General features: G+C 35.2%; 1 protein-coding gene across 5 annotated transcripts in view; it reads left to right on the plus strand.

The window, feature by feature from the left end:
- The window catches only part of CREB1 (cAMP responsive element binding protein 1), a 64,752-nt gene extending 50,403 nt beyond the window's left edge, over window positions 1–14,349 (plus strand). For 4 of the 5 annotated variants that reach the window (XM_054700024.1, XM_037523929.2, XM_037523930.2 and 1 more), the window contains one exon: window positions 5,070–6,645. In XM_054700024.1, the coding sequence (XP_054555999.1) occupies window positions 5,070–5,214 (145 nt within the window). In that variant the 3' untranslated portion in view covers window positions 5,215–6,645. Of the gene's footprint in view, window positions 1–5,069; window positions 6,646–6,929 lie in introns of those variants that run through there. The other variant, XR_008553639.1, reaches the window with a different exon arrangement.
- Window positions 14,350–14,490: the final 141 nt, after the last annotated feature.

Below are 14,490 nucleotides of genomic sequence, written 5' to 3' on the forward strand. Positions count from 1 at the left end.
GGTGAGAGAATTCACCAGAGACAGAGCGGGGAGCAGAACAGGCAGACGGACCGAAGACACTGCTGAGGGGAGCAGTGGGCGAGGCAGGAGAGGTCTGCCCCGCCATGTGGGTTTCTCCCTGGCTGGCTGGGAATCAAACCCACGCTACAGAGGCTGCGAACAGCCTCACAGTGCGACGCTCAACCCACTGCAGCACTAGGGAGGCCCTAAGTGAAAACTTTTTTCTAAAAAAAAGTGTATCATTAATTTCAGAACTTATAGACTGCTTGGAATCATAAAATCCTATTTCTGTATTAGAAGAGACATTAGAGGTCAATTTATTCTTCATACCATATTTTAAGACCAATCTACTGGGTAGGTCCTTTTATTCTTTCTTGTTCTTAAAAATATTTAATAGAAATTTTTGAGAATCTTTGATACTCTCTAAGCTGAAGATTTGAACTTTGTGTTCTACTCCAGAATATGATGATCCTTGTTTTAATACGAAAATGCCTGACATACCTCTGCCCCATCTATTAAAATCATTGCTTTATAATGACATATACCATTCCGTCTCTGGTTTTGCTTACTCCTTAATCCAAAGCGAACCATCTCGGTTTGGGGTATGTTTTTTAGTTCTGTATACTAAATAGATGAGGAAATAGCCCTTAAATAGGAAGGACCCTTCTGAAAGCTACATAGCTAGTTAGTGTCAATACCAAGATCTGAATTTGTTTCCTGAGTGTTCATTTGGGGGATATCTGCTAGTATATTATACTGTATTAAATTTGGATCCAAATTTCCTTATTTTCAATTATTCCTGACTTGAATATCTTTCTGTAAGACAGAGTTACTTGAAATTTATTTGGTGTTTCCCCTCCAAAAATATTGTATACATTTTTTTTGGGATATGAAACATAGAGGGCGTTTCAGTTCACATTAACACATTGAAAGGATCTAAGACATCTTGCATTAAAGAAATACATAGGTTTTGTTGACCTAGTTTTTGTTTCTTTGTGGAGTTTATTGTGAGGCTTTTTAATCTCACAGCACACTATAGTGTGCTGATTTTGGTGAAACAAAGTTGGGAGTTAAACTATTATATTAGTTTAACTTTGGAAAGTAGCATGTAGATTCAGCATTCATATGGGCACATGTAGACTAATTTCTCAGATGACGGAAAGGAGAAAGCAAAGGAAATAAGATTGGTCAGCCCTACTGATTTAGATTTGCAAGTATACATGCATACCTCCTTCATGCCCTTTAAATTATTAGAATTCACCAGATCCAGATTGATGTGACTCAGCCCCACTTTCATCTTTTCAGTCACTCTTGTAGCTCTCTTAGCTTGTCTTCTTCACCATTCAGTGAAATATTGGGCCGTTTTAAATACATCTTCTAAAAAATTTTCTCCAATGAATCATATATTATCTATATCTGTTTATCAAGGATAATATAACATTAGATGCAGCTTTCTTTTTTCCTGAACTGGTAAGCTCATGGGGATGAAAACATTACAGAATTACACTAATGTTTGAACTATCTGGAAGTAATAACTAACACATACTTAGCATTTACAAAATGCCAGGTACTATCTTACGGACTTTCATATATTAGCTACTTTAATTCTTATAAAACTTTTTTTTTATACTAATTTTTTTTTACATCATTGTTCATTTTTAAACAATATTTGCTTCCCCACCCCCTCAGGTGTAGTCCCCATAGTTTCCTTCACCAGTGCACCATTACCTTAGTCCCCTGTGCTCCTCCCTCCTCCCTCTGATCCCTCTCCTTCCTCCTCCCCTGCAGTATGTCTCTGTTTTATAATTGTCCACTTTTGCTTTATTGTGTTTTGTACTGTTATTATTTTTTTACACTGATGCCTTATTGGGTTCCCCTATATTCCTGCTATAAGTGCACCATCTGATAGTTTTCTTTTTCTTTCTGGCTTATTTCACTGAGCATAATTCCTTCTAGTTCCATCCACGTTGTTGCAAATGGCATGAGTTTATCTTTTTTGATTGCTGAGTAATATTCCATTGTGTGTATATACCACATCTTCTTGATCCAGTCATCTATTTTTGGGCATTTGGGTTGTTTCCAAAGCTTAGCTATTGTAAACAGTGCTGCTATAAACATAGGGATGCAGGTGCCCTTTTGAATTAATGTTTCTGTGTCCTTTGGGTAAATACCTAGGAGTGGAATTGCCAGGTCATATGGTAGCTCCATTTTTAGGAGACAGAGGAACCTCCAGACAGCTTTCCATAGTGGTTGGGCCAGTTTGCACTCCCACCAGCAATGTAGGAGGGTTCCTTTTCACCATATCCTCACCAACATTTGTTGTTGCTTGTTATTTGGATATGTGTCATTCTTACTGGTGTAAGGTGGTATCTCATTGTGGTTTTAATTTGCATTTCCCTGATTATAAGGGATATTGAACATTTTTTCATATGCCTGTTGGCCATTTGCATTTCTTCTTTAGAGAAATGTCTTTCAAGTTCTTCTGCCCATTTCTTGACTGGATTGTTTATTTTGTTTTTGTTGAGTCCTGTGAGTTCTTTGTATATCTTTGTGATCAGTCCCTTATCAGCTGACTGGAGTGCAAAGATTCTTTTCCCAGTCAGTGGGGTGTCTCTCTGTGTTGGTTAATGTCTCTTATGCTGTGCAGAAGCTTTTCAGTTTGATGTAATCCCAGCTGTTTATGTTTTCCTTGATTTTCTTTGCTTTGGGTGATGAGTCTATAAAGATGTTATTGCGATATATGTCTTGTAGTGTTTTACCTATATTTTCTTCTATATATTTTATGGTTTCAGGTCTTATGTCCAATTCTCTTATCCATTTTGAGTCGATTTTTGTGCATGGTGAAAGGTAGTGGTCTAGTTTCATTTTTTTGCATGTGGTTCCTTAAAAATCTTTTGAGATAATATTCTCTTCTTACAGTCAGGAAACTAAAGTTAAGTAAATTGCCTGTGGTCACATAGCTGGTAAGAGGTAAAACCACGTAGACCTAGGAATCTGACACCAAAGACAGTATTCTTAATTGCTATGGTGTAATGCCACTGTAGTAAATTACTTTTTTCATTTTTCAAAGACTTAAAATATTTTTGCTTTAAACTTTGTTCATTCATTAATGAGTATCTGCCTTGTACCAATCCCTGTGCTAGTGAGTAAGGATATTAAAGAATAAAATGTTTCCACTATCTATATATTATAGCTTTCTAATTTAGACTTAATAGGTTGCCAAAAAAATTTTAATCTATTAGATTTTTTATTTTTTTTAAAGATTTCTTTATTTATGCATACAAGAACTGGGGTACCAGCCAGAGGTGTAGTGGGTGAGAGGATTCACCAGAGGCAGAGATGGGAGCAGTGGGTGAGTCAGGAGAGGTCTGCTGCGCCATGTGGGTTACTCCCTGGCCAGGGATCAAACTTGTGCTGCAGTGGCTGCGGATAGCTTCATAGGTTGTGTCTTAACCCCTTGTGCCACCAGGGAGGCCCTCTATTAGATTTTTTAAACAATTATTTTTAATTGTGTTTTCTTTTTAAAGATTTGTTTTATTTATTTATTTATGCATGCATGCAAGAACTAGGGTACTGAAGGCCAGGGGAGCTGGGGTGAGAGAATTCACCAGAGACAGAGTGGGGAGCAGAACAGGCAGATCTACTGAAATAAACTGCAGAGGGGAGCAGCAAGCAAGACAGGAGATGTCTGCTGTGCCATACGGGTTAGCTCCCAGGGATCGAACTCTTGCTACAGTGGCTAGATAGCTTCACAGTGCTGAGACTTAACCTAACCCCTTGCTCCACCAGGGAGGCCCCATCCTTGCCCATTTTTAATCAGTTTATTTTGTCATTGGGTTATAAGACTTCTTTTTTTAAAAAAAAAGATTTATTTATTTATATAAGAACTGGGGTACAAGCCAGAGGCGCGGGAGGGTGAGAGAATCCACCAGAGACAGAGCAGGGAGCAGAACAGGCAGATGGACTGAAGACACTGCTGAGGGGAGCAGTGGGCGAGACAGGAGAGGTCTGCCGTACCATGTGGGTATCTCCCTGGCGGCTGGGAATCAAACCCATGCTAGAGGCTGCGGACAGCTTCACAGCGCTGCACTCAATCCGCTGTGCCACCAGGGATGCCCATAAGAGTTCTTTATATATCCTAGATGTTAACTTATTAAATACATGATTTGCAAATATTTTCTCCCATTCCATATGTTGCCTTTTCTTTGTTGTATCCTTTGATTTAGTGTTTTAATTTAATGTGGCCTTGTTTATTTTTTTATTTTGATGGCATAGCTAAAAAATCATAGCCAAATACATTGTCTTGATGTTTTCCCTTGCTGCCTAGAAATTTTTATAATTTTAGGTCTTACCTCTTTGTCTTTAATCCATTTTTGAGTATATAAGTTAAGGGTCCAGGGACCTCCCCGGGTGGCACAGCGGTTGAGCGCTGGGCTGCGAAGCTGCCCTCAGCCTCTGCAGCACTCATTCGATCCCTGGCCAGCGCCAGCAAGGGTCCCACATGGCTCGCAAACCTCTCCTGCCGCGCCTGCCGCTCCCCTCAGCAGTGTACTTCGTCAGTCTGCCTGTTCTGCTCCCCGCTCTTGCTCTGGTGAATTCTCTCACCCTCCCGGGCTTCTGATTGTACCCAGTGCTTGTATAAATAAATAAATAAATCTTTTAAAAAAAAAAAAAAAAGGTTAAGGTCTATTGTCGTTCTTTTTCATGTGTGTATCCAGCTTTCCCAGTATTGTTCAAGAGATTATTGTGTTAGAGACTTTAAAATGCTCTGGAATGTGAGATTTTTCTATTTAAGGGGTGTTTTTCAAAGTAAAACTTACTTAGTATCATTCAGCTCTTTTGATGTAATTTCACATTTGGGATTTTTTTAATATCAATCTTCTGTGGTGTATTAAAATTTTTGTAAGGCAATTTCCAAGTCATGTACATTTTTTCAAATGCCTAATTTGTAATATATGAAAATGTTTTTCTTTGAGGTAGTTCTTTAAAAGAAAAAAATGTACTCTAACCCCAAATAAATTATGGAGAAATGCTTCATAATTTTTCCTGCCTTCCTTTTGCTTTTGTAGGGAAGCAGCAAGAGAGTGTCGTAGGAAGAAGAAAGAATATGTGAAATGTTTAGAAAACAGAGTGGCAGTGCTTGAAAACCAAAACAAGACACTGATTGAGGAGCTAAAAGCACTTAAAGACCTTTACTGCCACAAATCAGATTAATTTGGGATTTCATTTTCACCCATTATGGTGAAAAAAGGACTGGCTTGGCCACAAACAAAGACAAAATAAACATTTTATTTTCTAAACATTTCTTTTTTTCTATGCGCAAAACTGCCTGAAAGCAACTACAGAATATCATTCATTTGTGCTTTTGCATTCAACTGTGAATGTTCCAACACCTGCCTCCACTTCTCCCCTCAAGAAATTTTCAGCGCAAGGAATCATGAAGAGACTTCTGCTTTTCATCCCCCACCCTCTTCAAGAAGAAATAATTTGTTTACCTGTAAATTGATGGGAGAAATGAGGAAGAGAAAAATTTTTTTTTAACGATTTCAAGGTTTGTGCTGAGCTCCTTGATTGCCTTAGGGACAGAATTACCCCAGCCTCTTGAGCTGAAGTAATGTGTGGGCCGCATGCATAAAGTAAGTAAGGTGCAATGAAGAAGTGTTGATTGCCAAATTGACATGTTTTCACATTCTCATTGTGAATTATGTACGATTGTTAAGATACATACCCACTAAAAGAGAATTTTAAGTATGGTATTGAAGAAACTAAGAATGAATTTGGAGTGTTTTCTATGTACATTCTCACTCTCTACTTTAATACTGAAAACTTGTCCTTGGTTCTTAAAAACATTCTGTATTAACTATAGCTCTTCCATGGGGCAGTTGTTGCTTCTTATTAATTCAATTCTGTATGTGTTCAACATTTCTGAATACATTGAAAGAAGTAAACAACAGATGAAAAACATGGTATTTGAATTTTAAATTAAACTGAAGTAAATAAAAGTACTAAGCTTGTTTTAGTTAGTACTAAATTCCTAGTTTTAAAAAAGATGCTCATTAGTAAGCATACCCCTTGAGTTACATAACAAGGTTTTTAAATAAATGTTTTTGTCATCGCTTCAAAAATATTTATATTGTCACTCATTTACTTAAAAAAAAAAAATCTCTGATTATACTTTCCCCTTTGCACTTACATTATGCCACCATCAGGAAAGCCTTCAAGATGTTAAATAAAGTGATATATTTGTTTATAAAATGTTATGTTATAAAAAATCTGATGTTAAATTTTTTCCCATAGTAACATACTTTTAGCAAGGATCCCTAATGAATTTTCTAATGAAAGGTGTTGTAAGGATACAGTTGTACGTAAGGGTGTAGACTTATGTAAAAAAAACCTAATTTTCTCCAGACATATTCGAATGACTGCTACACTGGACTGTTTGGATTGTCATTCTTACTAAGCCATTTTCTTCTAAAAAGGACAGTGATGCTTTAGCTTTTGAGTATGCTCTGTAGCCTTTGTCATTTTATAAAGGAGCTACTTGTTTTAACTCCTATTAACAGTCTGTATTTGTATGTATCATACATTGTTTCCAATACTTTTAATTATTAATTACTCATTAAGCCTGATAAATTTTAAAGTTACCCTTTAAAGGCAAATAAGACTAAGGTGGATATAAAGAAATGGAGACTGACATTGTTAGATTATAATTTCTCATTTGAGAAAAGGTATTCCTTTTAAAAAGAGTCTAGAAAATTATTGCTTTATATTTAGTCATGGGTTATTTTTGAAGGTCAAGTTTCTTATGTGTTAACAAAATATGCAGATATGGGCATTAATTTTTGGGTCCATTTTGAAAAGTAAAATTTTTAATTAATATTTGTAAATGGTATATTTTTGTTTGTAACAAACCATTGTCTTTTTTCAAGGATGAACAAAGTTTATGAAGGAGCTTCATTCTAAGAATTGAGTGATGTAGTCTTATATTTGGACAATTCACCAGAGTCTCAAGAAGGCTTTCAAACAACTGTAAAGTTTGATGTATATCCTGCTGAGCTAATGGGGAAAGTTACAGCATAAAATTTAATTGTTTACCAGCATAGCTAAGTCATTTTCCAAAACTGGCTAAACAGAAACCAAGCAAAATCACAAATCTTTTCACAAACTAGAACTTTTCTTAATGAGTCAAAATTGAACATTTTGAATGTCATAAGTTTTTATAAATGAAAATTGTCTGGTATTTAGCAAATTGTATGCTCAAAAGTTAAGTGTTTTTCAAAAATTGAGATTTTTAATTATAAAGTTGGTCGTCGTCTTAGTCCCTGATAAATCAAGGCAATCATATCCATAATAGCTCGTTGGATTTATAAGTTATAAATAACTTACATGTAAGTTACAAAAGATCCTTGTACCTAGAGGATGATTGCACTGGTTTGAAGTCAGTTACTTAATGCTTAAAGGTGAGGTAAGAAATTTGTTTTAGACAAGTTGGAGAGACTTGAACATTTCAGTTTATACAGATAGAAATTAAGCATCTTTTGTGCAGACTTTTTTAATGAGTTGGTATAAAAGGTGTTCGTTTTTAAGCATGCTACTTTGAGAATCTTTATTAAGAAAATGATATACTTTAAAAAAAAAAAACCTGTAGCCAAAAACGTGGCCACAATACCAATAATAATGTTTCTTTATTGGCCAAAAAGGAAATGAAAATGTCATCATAGGAATCTGTACATAAGCTACTGATTTGCTTAGAAAATAGCAAGTTTGGTATTGCTCACTTTGCAAATATAGGCCATGTGGCACTTTTATCTATAGGACAGATTTAACTAATAAAATTAAGTGGGAGGGGTTTATTTTTGATATAATACTCTTATGAGTTTTCAAGCTTTGGTAGTGTTTAACTGAAAAGTGGTTTAGAAAGGGCTAGATCCAATGTGTTCACGTTATTAAAAAAATTGGTGTCAGATACAATTTTAAGTTCATTCTTATTCAAACTCAAGTACCATATTGGCAACCATAATTTGTCAAAGGTGCTCTGTTCATTTAGATATTCTTAGGGGGGGAAATGGCATTTGTATAATATATGTGTAAATATATATATATACATACAGTATATAATCTGAGGCTCTGAGAGCTTTTAAGTCAGGAATGCTGAGTATTAGAGTATATTGAGGTCAGATGAAATTTTACATTTTTGCGTGTTCTATTGCATCCCTTTTGGTAGTTCCTTGGACTGCATTACTCCAGCACTCATGATCTATTTTTCTTCCAAGTATTTTATTTTTTACTGTTAGTTTTCTTTGGCTTGATACTTTTAAAATGTTACTAGTCACTTGAAAACTCCCCCTCTCCCCAAAGTATTTGGTTCTTTGCTTTGTCTCTGGCAGCTATAACAGTGGTAAGAACATTTTGAAGATAGCTTCTAAAAGGTACCACTGATTTTTTCAGAAATCATCCTGGGGGAGGAATTTTAGTGTTGTCATTTAAGCAGGGATTTTTGTCAGAAAATGTGTTTGAGTGGTAGGTCAGCAGCAGTGCTAGTATCTGAAAGCACAATACCAGTCAGGCAGGCTGTTCCATCAGAAGTCATCTGGCTGAAGTTTCTCTCTCTCAGGCCAAATCCTTATCATTCTAACCATTTGGAGTGGCATGTGGAATCATACAAAGGCTTAGGAAGAAACAAGTTTGTCTAAACCAGGATACTTTTGTTTACTTGAATGACTTCAATCTAGATTTCTTTCCATTTTTAATGTTTTTAATTCTGTGATCAGCTACAGAGCAAGCAATTAGCATAAAACAGTCTCTTTATTTTGAAGATCAAAAGTCTGATGCATTTTACAGGACTAAATAAAGCTACTATCTTAAAATTTTGAATTAAAGTGGATTTCAAGAACAGTGGTTACACACAGTTTCAGTTATTTTCAAGAGGCTTGATTTTGTTGCCTTTGTAGTCCTGAAATCATAGGTATATTGTTACCCATTGATCTAATACAAAAGTTGTATATTTATTTGGGTTATATTTACATTATATTCTTTGTAAATGTCTGGTGTAACTTGCACTTTTAAAAATGACCCAGTGTGGGTGTTAGCAACTTGAAAATTCCCTCATCAATTGCAAATTGACTTTCGTATCTCCTCTGTTCAAATCATGTGATACTATTTCAGCACCTAAAGGCTAGGCTTAAAAATATCTGTAAAAGAAACACATCAGGCAACTAGACCTGACTAGCCTAATTAAAAAGGTGGGTTTGAACCCTATCTTACTTTTTCATCATGGGTAAAAGATAAAAACAGAAGGAAAAGCAATTCAAGTGAATGAATAACTATCCTTACCCCAATGTTAATTCTGTCTATAGGATGTAAGATATTCATGAATTTGTCAAGAACAGTAAAAGATTTTTTAAAGCATTTAATTATTGTCATCATGGAAACCACATGCAATCATTTCACTAAATTTTTTTCCACTTTAAATTGGCTTTAACCTCAAAAAAAATGCTGCCTAAATTTGACTGGTTTCAGATGAGGGGGGAAAGTGAGCTGTGCTTAGAAGTGAAGAGTTGTGAGATAAATTTGTTCACTCAGTTGTACAAAGCACAACTAAAACATGTTGGATGGCTTACATGCATCTTGAATACTTTTAATGTTGATACGTTGACTTTTTTTAAGTTAACTGAACAGTCACTGTATGTACTAGGAACTGGTTTCCTTGACTTTCTAGAATCAATGGCCAGAAGAGGCACTAATCCCTCGGGGGATGAACATATCATGAAGCTGAGTCAGTATGGAAGAATTTCAAATAAATCAAACAGGGTGCTGAAGTTCCATCTGTCTCATCTGCTTATGATAAGTTCTTATTGATTAGTGAATGTAGCTTAAGCCTTTGTATGTGTCCTCAGGGGGCAGACAAACTTTAAAGAGGGACCAGATAATGTTTGGAGGGATTATATTTCAGGTGTTTTAGCTTGAAATTTATTTTTTAAAAAAATTAAAATAGAAAAAAAAAATTGAACAAAGCCTGTGAAGCAAGTTGATATTATGAACAGGCGGAGTTGTTTAGCACAGAGAAAACATTGACCTGTCTGCATTCTGGTACTGTGGGTGCAGGTCCTAGCTGGGTATGACATGATACATTTCAAATTTTTCTCACCAGCAAGTAAAATGAAAATGAACAATCTTCAGGCTGTTTCTTTGGAAAGGGTCAAACAGTAGAAATTGCAAATTGTACTATTTCATAAAGGCATTATTTAATACTTGCCTACAGAATTCTGTACGGTATTTCCAAACTTCTGTCTGAAGAACATCTCAGAGATGTCAGAATAAATCTGAGATAGTTTAAACATTGGTAGGGAAGAAAGAAAATCCCTGCAGATAATGATCTTTAGTTGGCCAAGTAAAATGATCTACCATTATGTTTGGGAAGTTTATTTTCTTATGTTTTTAAATTGAACTGGTAAGTGCTTTATAGACATTTTTATCCAGGTGCCACTCCAGTGTGTGTGTATGTAATAAAATTATTTATATTAAAAGCAGAAAATAATTTTGTCAACATTATTCTGTGGGTCTAAATTTATTAGGGGTGGCAGAGAAGAGTGCTAGTTAGCAGTTTTCCATGTGAAGTTGTCCCCAACTGAGTTGTCCACTTGTCAGTTGTCATCCCCGTCCAAAAAAGGAATTATTTCTAAACCTAGAAGTATCATTTGAAACTTTTTAGAAATAAAATAATCAGGGAAGTTTCTAGAGAGCAAGGTGTTTGGTTTTCTTTGCTTTTTTTTTTTTTTTTTCTTGAGGATTTGGGGTTAAGATACCTCCCCCAAAACTATCAGCACAAAACAGGGTATTGATTTTTAACTCTGATGTTGCTATTAGAGTTGAATACTAAATAGATAACTATAATGAGGGAAATACATTTCTAACAAAATTCCCTACATTCTAGAAACATCCCTGTTTTAATTTTTTTACCTAAATCTTTGTGCTTTATCTGTGTAAAGAGAAAAAAATGTACTGAGTTATAATGCATTTTATTAACACTATGTACATATTAGATGCTTTGTGTTCAGAATGGTAGCAGTTGCTTTGTATATTAAAGTGATCCTTGTGAATTTGTGAAATATTGTCATAAAGTGCTTTTTCTTACTGTAATCTTTGTGGTATCAACTGTCATAATGCCCTTTTTACACAAACATTTATGTGCAGTCACATAAACATGCTTTTAAAACCTCTGTAAGTCTCTTTTTTGGGGATGGAATGTTTATTTTGCTTCTGCCAATAGTGTTAAGCTGCATTGTGGAATTAGGGTTATTTTGTTACATGAACATTCATCACATTAGGATATGTCACAAGCTTGTGTTGCACAGCAACAAAAACACTCAGGCAATAAGATCATATCTGCAATTTTACTGTATTTTGAATTTTTAGCACTTTTTCAGTAAGACTGAACAATGCCTATTTGAAGATTTGCCCTACTGAGACAGCTAATGGGAGGCACATGACTGTCTAATGTCATAAAATGTATGTGTGCTTTAGAAGAACAATAAGAATACCTTCTCAAGTACCCAGGTAATTCAAAAGTTCTGTGATATAAAATGGAAAAGGAGTGGGTGTGGCTAAGCTGCTCTTTGCTCAAAGCATAAAAATCAATCATACTACTGATTCAACTTTTGAAAATAAGTAGTTGGATTTATTCAAATTCCTTTTTTTTTAATTGTCATGTGTTTATTAACATCTGCCAGTGTACTGAAGGAAACATGAATTTCCTGTATGCTTTTAGTGACAATCTGTGTACATACGTGCAATGTATGCAAATGTATACTCGTCCCCCTTTTTATATAAATGGTTTTTTCACTGAATGTGTCTTAGCAATAGTTCTGTTTCAGTATATATCTACAAATCTTTCTAACAAGTATGTAGTATCCCATCGAATAGGTAGTTTAACCAGAACCCTCTTGGGGCTGTTTAGGTGGTTCGTAACGTTTGACTGTTACAGACATACACAAGTATAGATAATATTGATACTATAAGCTAATATAGCTTCAGCATAGATACTGAGAAGTGGAAACCATTTAAGTATTGCTTCATGTTTGGAAATTGTTTTCTAAGAATTAAAGAACCTGTTAACTAAAATCATGTTCGTTAGTATATTTTTATGTTAAGCTTCACAATCTTTTAGAAGAAAAGTTGAAAGAAGCAGAACCAGCCATATACAAGGTTATGATAGGTGGGCCTTCTTTTTCTTATTAAAGAAACGGTGGTTCTTGGTAAGAAAAAAAACAATATGCCATTGTTTGTAGTGTTATTAAATTTTGATCATTCCCTAACTAGGGGGAAAAGCACAACATGACTTTTAGAGCAGAAACAAAATTGTATATTACAAACCCTCAATCTGTAAAGCAGAAAATAACCCAAAAACATAAGGAACTGCTCTGACTTCATGTCTGTGCTAAAAGAAATCAAGTCTCCAGCATCCCAGAGAAGGGCTCTATATCCACTGTGGTATCTCCCCTCACTCTTGTTAGAGGACTTTGAAAATGCTACCTACTTGTGTCTTTGTGGAGGTTCTGGGGAACAGCAAAATAATGATTAATTCTCTTAACACTGAAATCGGTCATCTGTTTCACCAACTATTAAGTCAGACCCTATCTAGGACCTTAAAACAATACTGGGTACATTATAAAGTGATTTTTTTAAAGTACTTAAATTTTCATGTTTGTTTTCTTAAATATTGCATCATTTTGTTATTGAGAGTATGCTTTTATTTTTTTCTATCCCTGCCTGAGAATTTATCCTTTACACCTTGAGCAAAGAGAATAAAGCGAAGTTAGGTAGTTCAATACAAGATCTATGGTAAAAGAATCTACATGAGTTAAATGCTACTGAACTTTTATGAACAAGGTTCTTTAGTAACAACTGAAGAATATAATCGAGGTATAGTCCTTGTCTTCTAGGAGCATACATTATGTGTGGTAAGATAACACATTGCAGACAATGTTGGTTTTTCCTATCATTCAATTGCAGTAAAGGATTTTGATTAGAATTCTGATTCTTTTATATGAAAGAATAAATGTCCTACTAGAAACTATTTGAAGATGGCACCATGGTTTTGGATAAGTCTATCATAAACTAAAAGCAAGATACCATTAAGAGGGAACCTTGGCAGCAGTATTTGGTTTTAACTGGAGAAAAAATTACCAAAACCCACTGTATAACTTAACAGTGTGACAGTGAATAAATGACCTGTGTGAGAATCGAGGCTTATTAGTAAAATAGGTTTAGACTATGCTTCTATCCTTGAGGATAAAACAAGCATACTTAAAATACAAGTTTATGGGATACATTAATCCTTTCATGCTATCCAGGTAGATTCCCTCTCCACAACCCCCCACCTTACCTCCCCCACCCCACCCCAAAAACACATACACACACCTCCAAAGCCCTCATTTCTCCAATACTGCCAGTGTTGGTGGGTGGTGGCTGTAAACAGAGTCCCTCTGTTTAGTTCAAGGTCATGTCCCTACATTCACTGACTGATCATCACATGGGTACAAAGGCCTATCCCCTTGCCTGAATATGACTGACTGCAGGGCCATCCCAGCATTGAAGGATTTGATGAGGACTTCTTTGACTCATTCCAGGCCAACCTCACCCTGTTCCTCAACCCCGCTTATTTTAATCCCTCAGAGATGGTGGTCAAAAAAGCATGCGCATTTTAACTTTCTGCACCCTAACCTCCATTTTGAGTTTATTTCCCCAGGATGCCTGACCAGTAACATTTTAAACTTAAGAAAATCATTTCATTTTCATTTAAACAACCCAAACTACTGTTGAATTTTTCTTGCCTTCTATTTTTGGTCGAGAAAAATTTCCTTTAATCCCTTCTGATCAAAACAAGGTGGGTGAGAATTGTATGGGGACTATAACCAAGATGAAAATGCATACATTGTGCAAAAATGAAAAATGATGTAAAAAATATATAAAATAAAATCTTAAAAAATTGTGAAAACAACCCAATCACTGTTTACTTCATTCGATAGGACATCCAGGCATCTTGTCGAAGTTCTCCATTCCCACCCAAAGTTAGGGATGTTAATTACAAGAGCCAAACTTCATTTATAATAACGCATAAATGAGATTGACCTTTCATTACAGTGTTAATGGTATTTCAGGACTTTTTTTTCTTGTTTTGAAAGACCTTCCATGTTGATGGCACAGGACTAGCATTTTGTGGATCTGGCAAGCTGTGGCTATTTGCAACTCGTGCATGTCTCTTAATTATGTTATTCTGCTACATGATAGAATGCTCAAAACTTTTATTTGCCTTTAAGTAAAACATATGTAAAAATGTAATGGGTATTGTCATATCCAAGATACTCAATAAAGGTTAAGAAAAACATCTTGTTTCTAATGTTTAACCAAAGAAATTTATGCCTAGTACCAAATACCATACTACAATTATAATACTATTGCGGTCTAAATTTTTTAAGCTGTTGTTTAAAC

The sequence above is a fragment of the Talpa occidentalis genome, unplaced genomic scaffold, assembly GCF_014898055.3.
Source record: "Talpa occidentalis isolate TD23 unplaced genomic scaffold, MPIMG_talOcc4v2.1 talOcc4.3, whole genome shotgun sequence".
Classification (NCBI taxonomy): domain Eukaryota; kingdom Metazoa; phylum Chordata; class Mammalia; order Eulipotyphla; family Talpidae; genus Talpa; species Talpa occidentalis.